Source organism: Fistularia commersonii, chromosome 15 (assembly GCF_037954325.1).
Source record: "Fistularia commersonii isolate RoL2024-O1a breed Wild chromosome 15, RoL_Fcom_v1.0, whole genome shotgun sequence".
NCBI classification, from domain to species: domain Eukaryota; kingdom Metazoa; phylum Chordata; class Actinopteri; order Syngnathiformes; family Fistulariidae; genus Fistularia; species Fistularia commersonii.
In genome coordinates this window covers 9,860,219-9,877,791 of record NC_141298.1, presented here as the reverse complement: position 1 = coordinate 9,877,791, position 17,573 = coordinate 9,860,219, and the positions used below count along the sequence as shown (strand labels likewise).

The 17,573-nt window shown below is 50.2% G+C and overlaps 1 protein-coding gene across 1 annotated transcript in view; it reads right to left on the bottom strand.

Moving 5' to 3' along the window:
• The window catches only part of srrm3 (serine/arginine repetitive matrix 3), an 84,729-nt gene that overhangs the window by 11,338 nt on the left and 55,818 nt on the right, over nucleotides 1-17,573 (bottom strand). Inside the window, exons 3-10 of the mRNA XM_086160841.1 lie at nucleotides 15,962-16,063; nucleotides 11,762-11,860; nucleotides 11,253-11,333; nucleotides 10,723-10,791; nucleotides 5,705-5,740; nucleotides 5,261-5,311; nucleotides 4,773-4,880; nucleotides 2,418-2,580 (exon numbers count right to left, since the gene is read on the bottom strand). Coding sequence (XP_086016967.1) covers nucleotides 2,418-2,580; nucleotides 4,773-4,880; nucleotides 5,261-5,311; nucleotides 5,705-5,740; nucleotides 10,723-10,791; nucleotides 11,253-11,333; nucleotides 11,762-11,860; nucleotides 15,962-16,063 — 709 coding nt within the window. The remainder of the gene's footprint in view (nucleotides 1-2,417; nucleotides 2,581-4,772; nucleotides 4,881-5,260; nucleotides 5,312-5,704; nucleotides 5,741-10,722; nucleotides 10,792-11,252; nucleotides 11,334-11,761; nucleotides 11,861-15,961; nucleotides 16,064-17,573) is intronic.

The following is a 17,573-nucleotide window of genomic DNA, read 5'->3' as shown; positions in this document are numbered from 1 at the left end:
GAGTGAAGCCGTGAGTCACATGACAGACGCCGGGAGGAGGAGGGGGCGTCGCTGCCGAGGAAGTACCGCAGATATTTTCCCTTTCAAGGAAGGGACTCGGCCCGACAGGAGGCGTTAAACCGGGGTCTCTCCAAACACCCCTTGGCTAAGTCGGTCAAAGGTGGGCCAGTGAACACGCCGGTCAGCCAGGACTCCACGTGTTTTCAGGTGACGACTTGAGTCAACAAGAATTTTTCACGAGGAGCCATAAAGATTGTCCTGTTGCGTAACTGTAGTTTTGTCCCGGGTTCATTTGTGCTATTACAGACAATCTACGTTACCAACAATCCGCCGGCGCAACTGAGACGTCTGATTACTTTGACATCGAGTTGCGCCACTCTCGGATCTCCGGCATGAGTACACTAGAGACCGCCTTGCTAACGACGTGCCTTGGCCTCGGCTGCTTGGAGCCCCTCGGACTTTTCAAAGGTAAGAGGGGCGCCGGGTGACAGGCGTGAGGACGGCCGAGTGGTTCTGGTCCTCAGCCGCAAGGGTTGAGCTCTTTCCGCCAAATGACGGATGTCGTACTTGGAATTCTGCAGTGGCCACTACAGAGCTTAGGGCTCTTCACTTAGTTTCCCGATTTACCCGTGTCCTTCATCTGGGACACATAGGCGGGCCCAACGCAGCGCCTTCTGTGGTAAAAAGAAGGGCGTACCCGTCGCAAGGTCACCTGGGCTTCCTCCCGAAGATGACCGAGGCTCAATGTAGAATTGATTTTTGTAGTTGCTGACTTGTGAACTGGCCCAACTCCGACTGCAACCGTTGAGGTGTCTCGCCGAAAATTTTGCGGACGATCCGAAGGCGAGCTGAACGTCCGGAATCGTGGCCTGATCGGGAATCTTACGCGCACAAAACCGTCTTCCTTTGTTTTGAAGGATTAATTTCATCCGGTTTGAAGGTTTTATTTTTCCTCGCCTCAGAGCCAATTAACCGCACGTCTCTCGCTAAATCCCAACTGAAGCGGCTCGGGAAGAGGAGGCGGACAACCCGAGGGCGGACGCCGAGCCGCCACCTAGAGGCGGCGTGGTAAAGTCGAGAATAGGCGGGGCAAGTTTGACCCCACCCCGCAGAGTGGCAGGAGTAGTTTTGGATCTACCCCTGAACTGGTGCTTGAGAGAAAGACAACTGCATTGACAAGAAGGAACTACTTGACGTACCCGTTTAACCTACTTTGTCCGGATCCCAAGCATTTGAGCGCTTTTAATACAAACAAGACAAACAGATTTGGGCATTTATTTACGGTGAGTACCATGTGATTGAAAGGGGGAAGGTTAAAGGAACAGCAATGAATGGTAGACGGGGAGAGGCAGACCTCAAAGACACGTGCAAGTTGAGGTACAAAACATCAGACGGACGCTACGTCGGGTCTCCGGGTTTCTGTCGTCTACTCGGGTGTTTTATTCAAAAATGACTTTGCTCCCGACGTCTTCGGTTATATCGGGTTCTTTCGAGTCGACGTGAGATGACGGACTGCCATTAATGCTGGAAAATTTGCTGGCAGCGCTTCAACAGCGAGGTCGGGTCATTAGTGCGCAAATGGATTCGGCGATTCGTCGCAGGCGGGATGATTCCGGCGGTCACCGGGTGACGCTACTGCAGGTGGTGTTTTATTCAAAGTGCTACTTCAGAGTGGTGAACTTCACTCCGAGTTACAAATAATTTCGGCTCGCCTGGGCACCCAAAGCAGCCGGCCCATTAGGTAATTGGATTAATGAGTTCTAGAAGGAGCCGCAGATGGCTATCGTCGGAAGCACCGGAAGACGTCTCATCAGGGCTCGAAACGGCGAGTTTTTATCTACGGTTTGATGGAGAACTGAGCCTCCGCTTTTAGGGGGAAGCAAATGTCTCAAGCTTTTGTGGGAACGACCTACTTAACTCTTAAAATTCATCGATTGCTTTGGGGCGTCGCCGGGGAAACAACGAGATGTCCTTAATGTCGTCCGAGTCAAGGCGCGCTAACGCTAATGCTAACACAAACTCCAAAAGCTGCTTCTGTTTGCTCCCTCCATCCTTTCTTAATGGCAAACAGCAAGGGGGTGGGGGGGTGGGAGGGAGCGCGGGGGGTAAAAACCAAACGAACAAACAAACCAAAAGTAAACAAGATGGCAGAGGTGTCAGAGAGAGCCAGCAACAAAGAGGTAGGACGTTTTTACACATTCAGACTAATAATATTGATAGAAGAGTTGGCCTAGGACCTGAGGACAGCTGGTACAAGGATGAAAACAAAGTCTGATATCAGAGAGGATGAGAAAAGTTAAACTCATCAAGTCGAGACTGTGGAAGATACCATTGGAGTGGGTGGAAGGGGTGGGTGGGGTGAGGGTGGGCGGGGGGGGGGGGGGGGCTGTGGAAGTAAAACAGAGGAGATTACATACATCGTGCCCCTTATCGCCCTCGGCTTGGTGGTGTTTGCCCGCCTTGCCGTTGCGGCTCCGCTGAGACTGTTCCCCGTTGTGCCAGGCGGTGGGGCTGTCGGGACCCGGGGACAGGGATGCGCCCGCCGCCTTGTGTCCGTCCGACTTGTGCTTGGAGTTTGGTCTGGAGGGGTGGAAACCGCACACATGGACACTCACAATGCCAAGTTTGCAACGGGCGGAGAGACCCCGGGGGCTCGTTTAGGCTACGTACACAAACAGTCTGAAACGTTTAAAACGTCGTCAAAAATCACCGCCGACATAGTTCACATATGTGCTTTACGTGTTAAGCAATTATCCACTAGAGGGCAGCTCAGAGTTCACTTCAAAGTTCAGACAAACTGGCGATGCTGGAGGAGCGAGAATGTGCATTTAGAGAAGGAGAAGCCAAAAGAGGCAGTGACGATTGTACCGACGGCATGTTGCCTTCTCGAATAGGAGACTCGGAGTGTATACACAGAAAGAGGTTACAGGGAGATGCATTACGAAGTGACGGTAGGGTCGAGAAAGGCCAAACGAAAGAGGGTATGATGACTTGTATGTTATATCGGACAGAAAGGGGGGAGAGAGAGGGATATAAAGTAGAAGGACGTGGAGCAGAGGAGTGACGGGAAGATGGAAAGAGTACCTCGAAGAGCTCATGAATGCAGAAAATGAAAGAACAAAGTGTAGAAGAGGCGTCTATTGTGTACCACTACGTGGCAGATATCAGTAAAGGTGAAGTGAGGAGTGCACCGAAGAGGCTGACGAGTGCAAAGGCTGTTGGTCCCGATGACAAACCCGAGGAGCTACGGAAGTGTCAAGGAGAGGCGGAGGTAGTTTCAGACTAGATTATTCAGCAGGATCTTTGAGAGTTAGAGGATGCCCGAGGAATGGAGGTGAAAAGAGGAAGACCAAGGAGGGGATTTATGAGTGGAGAGAAAGAGCTCATGAAGGTAGCTGGTGTGAGAGGAGAGGACACAGAGGAAAGGGTTCAGTGGAGGAGGATGATTCGCCTGTGGCGACCCCTGAAGAGATCAGCTAAAACGAGAAGTAGCAGTAATAGTAGTAGTTGTCTAACTATTACTCTCCGTTTCCTTTCGCTGGTAGCATTTCCACTTGTACTGCTCCGCTTGCTAACTTTGGCTAGCATCCAGAAGCTCCCAAAAACACAGGATTACGTAGGAAATGAACAGGCGGAAGGTTCTGTCTGTATTTCACGTCGAGCGCATATCAGCCCGGCCTCCTTGGTTTGCTCTCATGGTGCTCCTTTGTCTTTTCCGCTCAGGTGAATTAGGAACCTTTCTCTTAGCCACGGCGTAGCGAAATACGTAAACAACCAGGAGCCTCAAAAGGCCTGGAGATCTTTAAATAGATGAGTGGCGGGAGCAACGGAGGAGCCCGAGGACAAAACAGGTGTCATTATTTGGAATTGGGGGCTCGTCCGCCGAACACTACCCCCTCTGGCAACACATACCTGGATGTTTACGACAGCAAAAAAAAAAAAAAAAAGATGTTTTTTTTTTTACAATTGTGCATTAAGGAAGTACACGTTATGGGTTGTTTGAGGCGGGGACCAATTGCGACCGAGTGCTGTCGAGATGCATCAAATAATCGAGGAAGAGAGGCGCAAGCAGGTGCCGCCGTTCCCGTCCCCGCTGGCGGCTGGCGGCTGCCAGCGGCGCCGCAAGCTAACAAATATAAATGCTTGTGGCGCAGGATTTCCTTGTTTTATTTCGAAGTTGAGTGTTTTATGAGACAGGAAGTGAAATCAGCTGGGGGGTTGGAAATCGTGGGGTTTTGTTCGTTTCCAGAGAGGAACCTCAAGATCCTTTCCAATACATCTACGAAGGCGTTGCCGAGGAGTTGTATTGCATCGTGGTTGGGGGGAGGAAAAAAAAAAACTAATTGGCTCTTTGAGATGTTCCCAGACAACCGGTACGGATGAAAAAAAAATACAAACGTTGCGACTCAAACAGCTTGCAAAACAGACCTTATTAGTCCAAATAGAGCCATTCTAAGACTTTTTTGGCGGCGCAAACAAATGTCTTGACAGTGTGACTGTTTTTCTTTTTTTTTTTCATTTTTCCAATCCAGCTCCATATGAGTGCAGAGTGAGATATCACAGCCGTTTAATGGGGGTTATTATAAGACATGCTGAGGAGCCCCATTTGTATCCTAATCTATCCCCCCGAGGACGGGGAATAAATGAGAGCGGGGCTGGCAGTCACCAGGGTAACGGGCTCCGACATTCGGCAGCGCCATATCAGTGTGGGAGAAAATTAAGAGTCTGACGTGTGTGTGTGTGTGTGTGTCGGCGCCTGCGTTCAAGCCTACCTGGCGGGAGACTTGGAGGCGCTGCGAGTGGAGGACAGGGAGGCGCTACGGGAGCTGCAGCAGCTGCCTTGGCGCTGTGAGCTCCGACTGGGGGTCTCGCCGGGGGATCTGATGTATGGCGGGCAAAAAGCAAAGACACACACACACACACACACATGCCACGATATGTAAAGCAGGTTACACACTCCTGAACTCTTCAATATATATTCTAATCAAGGTGGCGTGGGATGTATGGCACACAGCGCTTCAACCATGGATCTGGTGCCTTAAACATTTCAGCGCCGGGGTGTTAAATACCAATATAAATTTATGAGCGTCCCGAATGTGATCGTGTGTGTGTGTGTGTGTGTGTGTGTGTGTGTGCAGAGCGCAAATTAGGGTATCCTCACAGGCTTGGCGCTACATCTAACTTTTAAAGGGGCTGACTCACAGATTGGGTCACATAGGTGGCGCGTAAACGGTACTGGGTGTGTTGTCGTGTTTCTCACCTCTTTTTCTGTTTGTTCTTGTCTTTGTGTTTGTTCTTGGGGCTGCCCGATCTGAAACACACGGTGTCACAGGAAAGATAAAAATACCGGCAGAGACAAATCGGCGAAACATAAGATGGAAGTGCCCCGCGCTCACCCCCGTGCCATGAGCTGCTGGCTGCCATTCATTCATTCATTCATTCATTCATTCAGTCATTATTAATTCCATTTATATTGCACTCGGGTAGTGAGTGCATACTATCGCTCATCGACTGAGGGGGGAACCTGGAGGATATTGTGCAGAAACAGAGGGAACATGAAGACTCCATACAGAAAGGCCTCTCTGTGGGACCACCTTACTGTGAGGCAGAAGCGCTAACCACTGTGCTACCGCTAAATAGCATACCGCACAAAAACAGGGATTGTGTCAGTGGCAAAAAGTTTTTGGCGGTGTTTCACACTCACCGGTGTCTTCGCTTTTTCCTGGAGCCCGACGCAGACCTGAGGATGCAAAAGAAAGAAAAAAAACGAAAAAAACAAGGCAGAAGTCATTATAGGGATTTTAAAAACAGCCACCGTGATTCGCCAAGAAGCCAAGCGGACGATGCCGGTCACAACCGAGGACCTTTTTCCTCCCCGAGACGTGGAGCAAAAAGGCGCCTTGACCTTCAGGTGGTCGGCGCGCAGCAGAGGAGATGCGACATCCCTCGTATGTCTGGAGACTTTAAAAGCAGCGGGTTCCAGACTAGGAGTATTTCCCAAGTCTGAAAAGATCAGGAGTGCACGCTGCCACGCTGAGCATTTAATGGCCAGCCTCGTGACAGGTCAAGTCAAATTTTATGAATTCATTCCTTTGTTCAATGTCGATCCCGCTTATCCTGCACTCAGGGCTAGCTAAGGGGCTAGAGACATACAGCTCAGGGCTAGAGACATATAACCATATATATATTTGTCTATATGAAAAAAGTTACAGGCATGCAAGCATTCACCCTGTCATTCACACATCATATAGAGACGCACAACTATTCACTTCTGCTTGTTGAAAGTGCCATACTAGCGAGAGCGACAGAAACAGCTTAGTGTAGCCAAACATGGACGACAATCGGCTTGATCCGACAAAAAACTGCCCCAAACCGTCCCAAACTAGCCATAGAAACTGTCCCAAATTAACCATGCCCAGTGTCCCCAACTAGCCATACCTACTGTCCCAAAGTAGCCATAGAAACTGTCCCAAACTAACCACGCTCACTGTCTCCAACCAGCTATGCCCAGTGTCCCTAACTAGCCATAAAAACTGTCCAAAACTAACCATACCCAGTGTCCCCAAGTAGCCATACCCACTTTCCCAAACTAGCCATACAAGCTGTCCCAAATTAACCACGCCCAGTGTCCCCAACTAGTGATACCTACTGTCCCAAACTAGCCATAGAAACTGTCCCAAACTAACCCTGCTCACTGTCCCCAACTAGCCATGCCCAATGTCCCTAACTAGCCGTACCCACTGACCCAAAATACCGCTGACTGGAGCTGACTGTGAGTCCAGGGAAAATTGGGCACAAAACCTTGAAGCGTGTCAGAAATAAATTGGCTCCTTGATATTTCAATGCTGAGGGAAGCAAACAGTGAACGCGCTCAGACTGTGAATAAAGTCTTTCCTGGACCCGGGGCCTCGGAAAAAAACGAACACCCGGGAGGAGCTGCTAGCGGCTAACCGCTACCTATAACAAACCAATTGTCGTGCCGATGGCGGACGGCCGTCGCTCAGAAACACGGCACTGCGTCAGTCCTGCCGGCGTTCCCACGGCAACATCGGGACGCCCAATCACCTGCTCAGGAGGAGCCTCGGTCGGTCCGTCTCCCACGCGCCGGCTTCATGCCCTCTGCGTGATTCTTCAGATTTATTTTCTCTTCCGTGGACGCTGCTGCTCCCAGCTCCAGCATTTTGTAAATGAAGCCTTCTTTTCTTCTCCACGTCTCTCAGTTTGTCACCTCTCCACGGAAAAAGGGGCTTGTGTGTAAAAAATAGCCCCTCTGCTTTCATATAAATTGCCGGTGATTGAGTAAATGCATAGTTGAGGGTAAATTCTTGGGGGTAACCTCTCATTTCCAGGGCCATTTTCCCCCTGACTGTCATCACCGGCTGCAGGAATGCCAAACACTTTTCCTTTTCGTGTGCAGCAGTGAACCTCAGGAGAATGAAGAGAGGGAGTGACAGTTTTGGGACAGACGGCTGTCTATGTTCCTTCCTTGGAAGCAAGCGAAAGCTATGCTAACACTTTCATTAATACTGCCATGCAAAAAAAAAAAAAAAGCTAAAATATTACTCTGGCGCCCAGGAACATCTTCACCCTCCTCCTCCTCCTCCTCCTCCCTGGTGTGTCTCCATCAGCTCCAGCCACCTCCCCACCCCCTCCATTAATAAACTCACTTATCTCGCCGCCTCCAAAATGTTCCCGCATTTGAGGCCAGAAACTAACAACCCGTAGAAACGCTGATAAGTCGGGGAAATAAATTCAGGGGGGAGTAAAAAATAAATAAAGTAAACAAACCCCGGACGCGGCGCTAATCTCCGCCGCCCGCTAATCTGTGCACGCCGCCAGCGCTCGGCCGGCGGATGGGTCGGAGATAAGCGTGGAGGGTTACTACGTCGCCACCATGTTGGAGCGTCCTGCTGATTTTCACATGTGACAACGTTAGCAGCTCTCTCTCTCACACACACACACACACACACACACACACACACACACTCTTTTCACCTCCTGACAGGGGTGTTTCAGCACATCTCCATGACGTGAACTCCTCCACTTTTAACAGCATGAGTGTTCCTGAGTGTGTCCCCCCTGGGGTGTGTTTGAGTGTTTGTGTGTGTGTGTGTGTGTGTGTGTGGAGTCCATACTCCATATTCTGAAGCCCCCTTCTGTCAAAGCCACTTTCCCCACTTCATTTGTTGTGTGTGTGTGTGTGTGTATGTGTATGTGTGTGTGGGTGGGTGGGTGGGTGGGGGTGTCAGCGTCACCTCCGTATCACTTTCACCCCAGTCGCAGTTGCCATGGTGATTAGTCAGAGAGGCGCGTGAAGAGTTGTTATTTTTCTGAAGAGTCTCTACATCTCGGACGCCGCTTCACACACCTACAGCCGAGGGGGGAGGCGGGGATAATAAAGGTGTTGTGGGAATACAGGTAGCTGGTGCATGTGTGTGTGTGTGTGTGTGTGTGTGCAAACCCCCCAGGAGGCCTGCAATGACGGCTGTGTGAGGCAGCCATCTAGAGAACTTGTTATTCTTCAGTACTCTCTCTTTCTCGCCGATCCCTCGGCCTGCTGCTCCACTACAAGGACAGAAATAGTAGCCCGACCCCTCCGAGAGGATCGGCATCGGAGCGGGGGTTGGGGTTCGGGCGCAGGGCGGGGCAGAGCGATGTCGTGTTAGCAAACAAATGCCGCCGTGTCCCAAGCCTCCCTTTCCTGCTCACCTCCTCACTGGGAACTTAAAGGCGAGAGGAGCATCTGGGGAGCATCTCCCTCCCAGTAACCCCACCAACCTGACTCACACATACATTATTCATTCACCAAGTGTACCTGCAATGCAGAGTAGCTTTGGTGTGGGGCTGAGCGGAGGGGAAGGCCAGCAAGTGGTGTGTGTGTTTGTGTGTGTGTGTGTGTACTCAGATGCAAACTGGATGGATTGGTTTGGGGAGGGTGATGTTCATCAGTTTGGGGCAGAGGGTAATTTTTCTTGAGTTGTACCTCCATACAGGCGGGTTATTAGAGCGGCACATTTAGCTCCTAGGAGGAGGGGGTCCACTTTAGTCCTCATGATGTCCGGAGGCATCCAATGTTGATCTGCAACATCTCATCTTCTGTTTGTTCCCTCCTTCACTTTCACTCCCTTTCCCCCTTTCTTTCTCTATATCTCTCTGACACATGCTCTCATTTGGGCTTCGCCTTCCTCACTCTGCTTTTTTTATTTGTCTTATCACTCCCCTTTTTCTTGGTCTTTCATCACTCCTGCCTTTGTTATTGGCTCCATCCCTTTCTTTTCATCTCCTCTTCTGTCGTTCTTCTCTTCTTCCCTCACTCTTTCCGGCTGTCTACCGTCCTTCCTCCTCCTCTACCTCCTGCACCTCCGTCGTTTCTTTCCGCTTCCGCTCCTCGAATAGCTGGACGTCTTTGTACGTGGCGCTGTGATTGACAGGTGGCCGACCCTGGTTAAACGCCACGTGGTGGCTGGGATCTGCACCATCCCCAGAGGGACCATGAATGAATGAATGAATGAATGAATGAGCAGGACATCACCCTGTTGTTATTCCTATTTGATAGCCTAGATGCTAGCAACATGGTCCTGTTCTTCGTGTCATGGGAGCAGACGGTTCAGGCTGCGCCGCTGGAAAACAGCGTCTGCATTCGTTCGGCACGAAAGACCAGAACAGGTCGGCTGCACGGACCAACTGCCGTAATAGTGCCGGGCAGGTTGGGACACCTATGCTGAGGGTATGGCAGCCGAGGCGTGACCTGGGCAGATACGGCCACGTTGTTGTCTGCGGCGGTCGAGCAACGGTCATGAGCGAGGAGCCATGTGACCCTCAAGTCACAATAGTGGACCTCATCCGTGTCACGTCCACAAGCCCGGGTTGGTTCGACAAGGCTGCCGGGGATAACGATCCGCACACATCTCTGGCCAGTAACCAGTTGCGATGGAGTCCAATTCACCTCCACCACACAAACCCATCAATAATACTCTCTGGTTCTTCTGTATTCATTCAATCATCACAGGGTACTTAAGCCTATCCTGGCTGTCATTGTGCAGGAGGCAGGGTTCAGCACAGATGGGTTGCCAGGCTATCACAGGACAACATATAGAGAGAGACAACCACTCATCCTCTCATTCACACATCATATAGTAATCAACCACTCACTCTATTATTCACGTCTCATAAAGAAGCATACAACTCTTCACCCCCTCATTCAGAGGTCATACAGAAGCATACAACTCTTCACCCCCTCATTCAGAGGTCATACAGAAGCATACAACTCTTCACCATCTCATTCAGAGGTCATACAGAAGCATACAACTCCTCACCATCTCATTCAGAGGTCATACAGAAGCATACAACTCCTCACCATCTCATTCAGAAGTCATACAGAAGCATACAACTCTTCACCATCTCATTCAGAGATCATACAACTCTTCACCTTCTCATTCACGTCTCATACAGAAGCATACAACTCTTCACCCCCTCATTCAGAGGTCATACAGACTGCATTTTTTTTGGACACCTTTCTCCCTTCCCTTCTCTTCCATTTCTCCCATTCTTCACATTTCCATAGACATCAAAGTGTCATCAGCATATCGAGACAGAGATCAGAACCGGCGATGCCCCGTCATCTTGCTGGTAATTTTAGAATAAAAAAAAAAAAAACAGTTGACAAACTCCTGAAGGGTCTGATCTTTCATTTGATAATGGCGCACACACACACACACTCACCTATCACGCTTGTGTTTCTTCCCACTCTTTTTCTTCTTCTCCCTGCGACTGGGCGAGGAGCTGCCAAACCTTTTGCGAAGAGAAAAAAGGGGGAAAAGGTTTATGTTTGTGTTGTTTTTCCCTCCCCGTCGTGGCTCTTCACCTCCGAGGAGGGTCGATGGCAACAAAAAGCGTCCTTCCTTCCTTCTTTCCTTCCTTTCTTCTCTTTAGCACATCTGTACCTGATCCTGTCCACTCAGTTTCTCACCGGCACTACTTCTTTTGCTGACCTTGTTGAAAACAAAAAAAAAAAAGAAAATACAGCATGAGGCTTCAGGTTGCTAATCACTCCTGTCAGACCCCTCCACCCTCCACCTCTCCACTATCCTCCCTCCACAATTGTGGTATCTGATTGCAGGTTCACAATGTTCACAAAAAAATAATTGCAATCTTGTTGTACAAAAAAACGCAGTGTAATTATTCTGTCAACGGGGGTGGGGGGGCAGGAGAAAAATGGAAGCACTTCATCAGCGGAGGAGGCGTCCGCTCACCGGCTCCTTCGGCGGCCTGATTTCTTCTTCTTCCTTTTCTTTGGACGGGGGGATGGAGAGCTACTGGATTTCCTCTTCACTCTGAATGGGTCGGCGAGGGACAGAAGGGACGGGAGGCGAGAAATTATAACAGAGAGGCCGCCGTCTGGGAAATCCCAGGGAATAAAATGCAGGCAGCGGTTATTTGTGCCGCCCCCCCCCCCCCCGACGTAACAAAAGCGCTGCGCCTGTTTTCTAATTTGCTCAAATTGCTCTGTCAAAACGCGCATTAATCATGCGATGCACCTCTGAGCCGAGGAGGGGGAATCGCACCTCGGTGCTCAAGGGACGCGGGAATCTGCGCGTACGCCGAGCGCAATTATGGGACTTTTATCTCCCGCCTGCTGGATTTGAAAAGCGGCCTTTACCTCCAGATCGGCGCCAGCGTTCGCGGGGAAAAAAAAAGCCCTGCGATCGTAAACCTGAAGTGCGAAGGACGTGCTTGGAGGCGGCCGGAGGTTGCGTCCCACCTGCTGTCGCTGTGGTAGTCGTGGGGATAGTCTCCATCTTCGTAGCCGACCAAATCCGGGTCGTCTTCGTACTCGGGCTGGTAGTGCAGGTTGTTGACCCTGTGGAGACCAGAGATGATGGTCAGGGAAGTGTGTGTGTGTGTGTGTGTGTGTGTGTGTGTGTTGTCTGCGAAGGATGACGGACGCTGAGTGATGGACTGTCTTGAGGGCCTGTCAATCAGCCATGTTTACGACCTCTCTAGCTTGAAACCATGAAGGTGAGAGCCGGATGCTCGCGCTTGGCCTCCTTTTCATGCCAAGTTGCATAACTTGTAAAAGTGATGTCGTTCCAAACTACTTCAAACACAAAGACGCCGGAAGCCCTTCACAGGGGCCACTTTTGGACAGAACACTTCGAAGAAGCTTGAATGCCCTTCCAGAAACTAGCCTCTTGCGGGGGAACTTTTCCATCGGCAGTACGGGACCACTGCACCTTAAACTCCCCAGTCAAAAACAAACCAAAGAAGAAGATGACAAGGTGACGAACCTACTACCGTGTTCATCCCTCATCAGATGAGTTGAAGTGCTTTCGTTTTCTTCCTGTGCTGCTTCACTGTGTGAAGCGCCCTGCCGTTAGCTAACACTGTATTTTGGCCAAAATGTTCCCCTGCGAGCCCTCTGCGGCGGAGGAGGCAAGAAGAGCTTCTATCTCTTTGCCACTTCTGTCCATTTTGCCACCGATGACCAGTGTTAGTTTTTAGACTTGGCGCCCCGCAGTCCTTGAAAGGTATCTGCTAATGGGCGTAGCTTAAGAGCGCCCATCTGAGTTCCATAGTTCCTATGGATCCGTACAAAGACCCGGCCTTGGAGCTAAAGTGGTTCAAGGAGCTGAGGTCCATGGCCCCGAGGCACCGAGAAACAGACCGGTTCCTGAAAAGGCTCTAGGAGTGACAAAAAAGGTCCTGCGGTGTGACAGCGGCTAAAAGTCAGCTTTATTGTCAATTTCTTTGCATGTACCGGACATGCAGAGAAAGACGTTTCTCACAGTCTCCCGCTGACATGAATTTAACAAAATAATAATAATAACAGAGCGCAAATGTTACAACTAAGAGGTATGAAATATAAAGCGCACAAAGATACAGACTTGACAGCATGAGAGAGTAGCAGCAGGGGATTTTTGGTGTATAGCTTAGTGCAAGGGTCAGTAGTTAGCAGTTATGGTACTTCCTACTAACCTTTGGTATGATATAAAGGTATGATTGGAAGGTATCAACATAAAATGTGCTAAGAATCTTTAAACACAAACAATTAGATAACAATAAATACTTATGTACATCGTCTCCCCATTATGTGTCATATAACGAAATATTTATTCGGGCAGAATGTGTCTGCACCTCCACCTGCCTTTCGTCCGCCTCCCTCACTCTGCATCGTCTCCGGCACTGACCTTGCCGCCGCCACACGGGGCTCAAAGATAAAAACAAAACAAAACGGCGGGGTCGGCACTCTCCGACCTCGCCGTTATTACAAACACAACAGGGCCGTCCCTCGACGCAGGGACGCCACGCGCGTTGACGGTATTTGAAGCGGAGTCGTGATGTCAGAAACCCACATGACGGACCAGGCGTCCTGCGTTGGCGGGCGGGCAGGGGGTCGAAAACGGGGGGAAGAGGGGGAAGAGGAGGGGCGGCAGAAGTGAGCGGCGGAGAAATATTTGAAGGGAGATCGGGGCGGGGGCCCGGAGGTTTGTTAGGAGGAGACGAGGCGGCTGAGTCCTTAATTGGCCGAGCACCACTGGGCACAGCGGGGAGGCTGAACGCTGACAAAATAACCTTGCGCTGCCATGATGGGCCTTTGTGCGCACACATAGAGACGCACTCATACAAGCCGGCGCCATCAGATTGAGGGCCTGAAGTAAACAACTGCAGACAGCACCCGCTTTTAATTCGGGCGAGGGACTGGTCGGTGAAAGGAGGAGGCCCGGAGAACCCGCTAATATATTAGCCGCTAAGGAGAAAGAAGCTAAGAAACTAAGGAGCCACCGGCGTTTTATCTCGTTCTGCCGTGGGGTTTCAAGTCCGAGGATTGCAATAGAAACCGAATGAAAATGAAGAGACAAACGGCTGAAAATTCCCCACGTGGTTCTTTTACCTTGGTGCTTTAACCACGCTGGCACAAGCAAAGCGAAACAAAGTTAAATACACTGGTAGCTCAAGGGGTTGTTGTAGGACTGCAAACAGTAGCTGAACCCAATCACCGCCGCCATTCTTCATTCGGATTTGTTCTCTCACCCACGGTGCACGAGGTGCACGAGAAGTCAGAAGAGCTGGATCTGATGATTAAAACCTTTCATCCACAAGAATTTCGTGTTTGTTGTAGATAAAAAGGGAGTTTGGCGCTGCGGCTCCGGGGTCTAGATGGGCGACGGCGCTCGTGAAAAGATGGCGTTCCGAGGTGACTCTCGCAACTTGGAGGACTCGGCGGGAGCTACACGCGTACATCGTACATGCGCTAAACCCGGGATTGGGTCTGTTTTGCAGATGATGTGGTTCCCAAGATGATCGGATGAATGAAGCTCCAATTTATCTCTCTCCGCCCTTTGCTTGGATCCACAAACTGAGGCGCGCGCTGAGGCTTTTAACGTATTATTTTCCTCGGACTACTTCCCCGGGATTATTTTGTTGGTTTTTGCGATGTCGATGCGGCGCACCATATCAGCATTTCATCTCGGATAAGAAAAACCTTTGAAAAATGCACCGAAAGGAATTCGGTTTGGAGCGTATTAGCACTTTAGCTGCACTCCCTACGGAAGTCGTCAGTTCACGCTTTCATTCGGGACGAATCAATGGGTGGAGTGCGAGAGGACAAGAAGATAGTGGATGCAGAGGAGAGCGTTCATGGAGGCGGATGATCGGCTGTGGCGTCCCCAGAAGGCAGCGGCTCAAAAGAGAAGAAGAAGAAGGAGAAGGAAAATAAAAGGCTCTCTTGTTGATCCAACATGGCGGCCATGATGCTTTCAAACAGACACTGTGAGGTAAATGTGCAGAGAGGGGCTAATCGACTCAGACAGAGGTTGTTTTTGTGTGTGTGTGTGTGTGTGTGTGTTGACGGTGGGGAAAGTTGAAGGGGAGGAGTAACAGCTCTGCAAATTACATCCTTCCTCAATTTTCCACATGGAGGCCTTTCTGCGGGCGGGGTTGCAGAAATCGAGGCAATCCTTGCCGCCCCCGCGGCTCGCCCTGAAAGCCAAAAAGCGACGCAAACACAAAATTCTCACATCTTTACGGGTGACTTTGGGTCCGAAAGTTTTCTTTTTTTTTTTTTTTTTTTGCATGTCACTCGGCAGCTGTGGAGGATAATCGCTCAACTGGCCGGCATCGGCGTTATTAGCGGTCGTTATTTTACGGGAAGCGGGTCACGGCGTGAAGGCCCGCTCCGCGCCGCCGCTCAATCACTCAGCCGCCTTTGTCCCCGCCGCCGCTCCTCATCTTCCGCCGGCGTTCGCAAATGGAGACGATGAAAGGCGTTATTGTCATCCAAGTTGACACGAGGAGATGAACCGCTGCCCCCCGGCCCTGCCCACCGCCGCTCCTAATGGCCGGGGGAAACCGGAGAGACGATATAAAGACTTCGCCACATGAAAGCATTTCCGAGAGCCGCGACCTCATCCGGCGGAGAGTCTCGCCGCCGTCGGCTTTCGGTTGCCATGGCGGCATTTATCACAACAATCAACCTCGTCGGCCGCGTGCAGAGTTCGGAGTGCTGTTTACCTGAAGGAGGTTTAATCCTGTTACCGTGCGTGCAGGGAAAGACCCTGTCACTCAAAGGTTAAGGATTTATGTTTATATCCATGCAGTTTACGCTCTTTGTCGACCGTGGACACACACACGCTCACAAACACACACACACACACACACACACACGTGCAGACACAATGTTAAATGAAAAAAAAATGCACTGTGAAACTGATGCAACTGCATTTTCATTCTGCTATCACTTTTCTTGCATCTTTTAAATCGAACCGAACCACATCTACCTCATTATAACTCATCGCTGTTCCTTGTTCTCTGTGACAAATTATTTACTAATTTTTTGCACTTTTGCTCTGCGGGTCTCTGTATGTGTGAACGTATGGCAGTGATGACAATAAAGTTGACCTTGACTTGACTTGACACACACACACACACACACACATGCTGCTGACGTAAAGCGGTGACTTACACTGGCTCGGGGTGCGATCCATCCCTGGTGATGACGCCTTCCTTGTCCATCAGCATTTGCCTGAAAGTGCTGACTTTCTGCCGGATCTCCTCCTCTGTGTACCTGTGAGTGGACAAGATCATTTATCCTTTATTAAACCCTTGTAGGGAAATTCGTTCTCCGCAATGAGGCCATCGTGAACCACGAGCGGTCGCCTGCTATCCATCAGCACCAGCGGAGCAGTCAGGGGTTCGGTGTCTTGCTCAACAACACATTTGACACGCTAGAAATTGACTCTCATTCACACATCTGGACAATTTAGGGTCTCCTAAGAACTTCCTGCATGTTTTTGGGGTGCCAGAGGAACCCCATGCAGAACGTGGAGACCCCACGCATCCAACCGGCGAAGGTGCCGCCCAAGACAATCCCGGTCACCCACCATTTAGCTCGGCGATCTAGCAATAGAACGTCTCCTGACCAAACATCATGACTCATCCTGGACTAGTTCCTGATTTATTCTGGGAGCCGGCGAGTCACGGGGGTGAGTTGTTGGGTCAGCGTGAGGAGCCCGGACACGCTGACAAAGACGGACGACGCCGCACCCGACTCGTTCCTGCGCTCCATGGCGGGACGTCACACCGATGACTTATTCGCGGAGGAAACAAAAGCCGATCCTTCAGTTTGTGAAAAACCGGTTAAGGAGTCGCGCAGAATCGGATCTTCCTCGAATCGGATCTTTATTTCAAATGTGATCTGTCGTGTTCGGACATCGTCGAACCCGACAACAAGAGCTTTTAGCCGTTAACCCGGAGGACCCTTCCGGGAATTAGTCTTTCTTGGAGGGATTGGAAAAACTCATAACCCATTACCAGATACTTCATTTTTAAGAACTAACGCGGTCACTGGTCGGCTGTTTTCCTGCGACAAAAATTTTGGCAGCAGGAAATGGAGCCATGAAAAGATCCAAGCTCTTCTGAACCTGCTGGGCTTCAGAGGTGTTTCCAGGGCTCACAGAGGAACAGCGACATTTTGGCCTCAGTAAGTGCATGTTTATTATTCCCGCGCATGCAGAACATGAACGCTGGTGCAGCTTCGCTCTCCACGTTGTCCGTGTCGTCTTCCTCGTCTCCTTCTGTGCAATAAATGCATAACTGTGCAACAACCCCTACTTATTCACCAAATGACTACACGTAATCATATACATGTACCTTTAAATACGCATATTTTCATGTATTTTTCCAAACCTTTTCACTTTATTTTTATTTATTCCTTTCAATGCTTACTGTATTTTTTTTATCTTATTCTTATTATTCACTATTTATTTTCATATAGAGTTCTATTTTGATTCTTCCCCACTTGTCTCTGCAGCAGGAGCTACTTTTAACAAAAAGAAATTTCCCCCTGGGAGAATCAATAAAATACTCCGATTCTGACTCTTTGGTGGTTTGTTTTTGAGCGTGGCGGTTAAAGCGCACGTGGCTGTGGGCCTTTGCTGCCTGTTGAAAATGCAAAACTATACGGTTCCCCCGGAGGAGCCTATTTCCTGGACTTTTCTGTCCGACAGCAGCTGATGTGACCGTCGAGTCCTCGAAACCGCGGCTGCGTACGAACATTTCAGCTGCGCCGACAAATA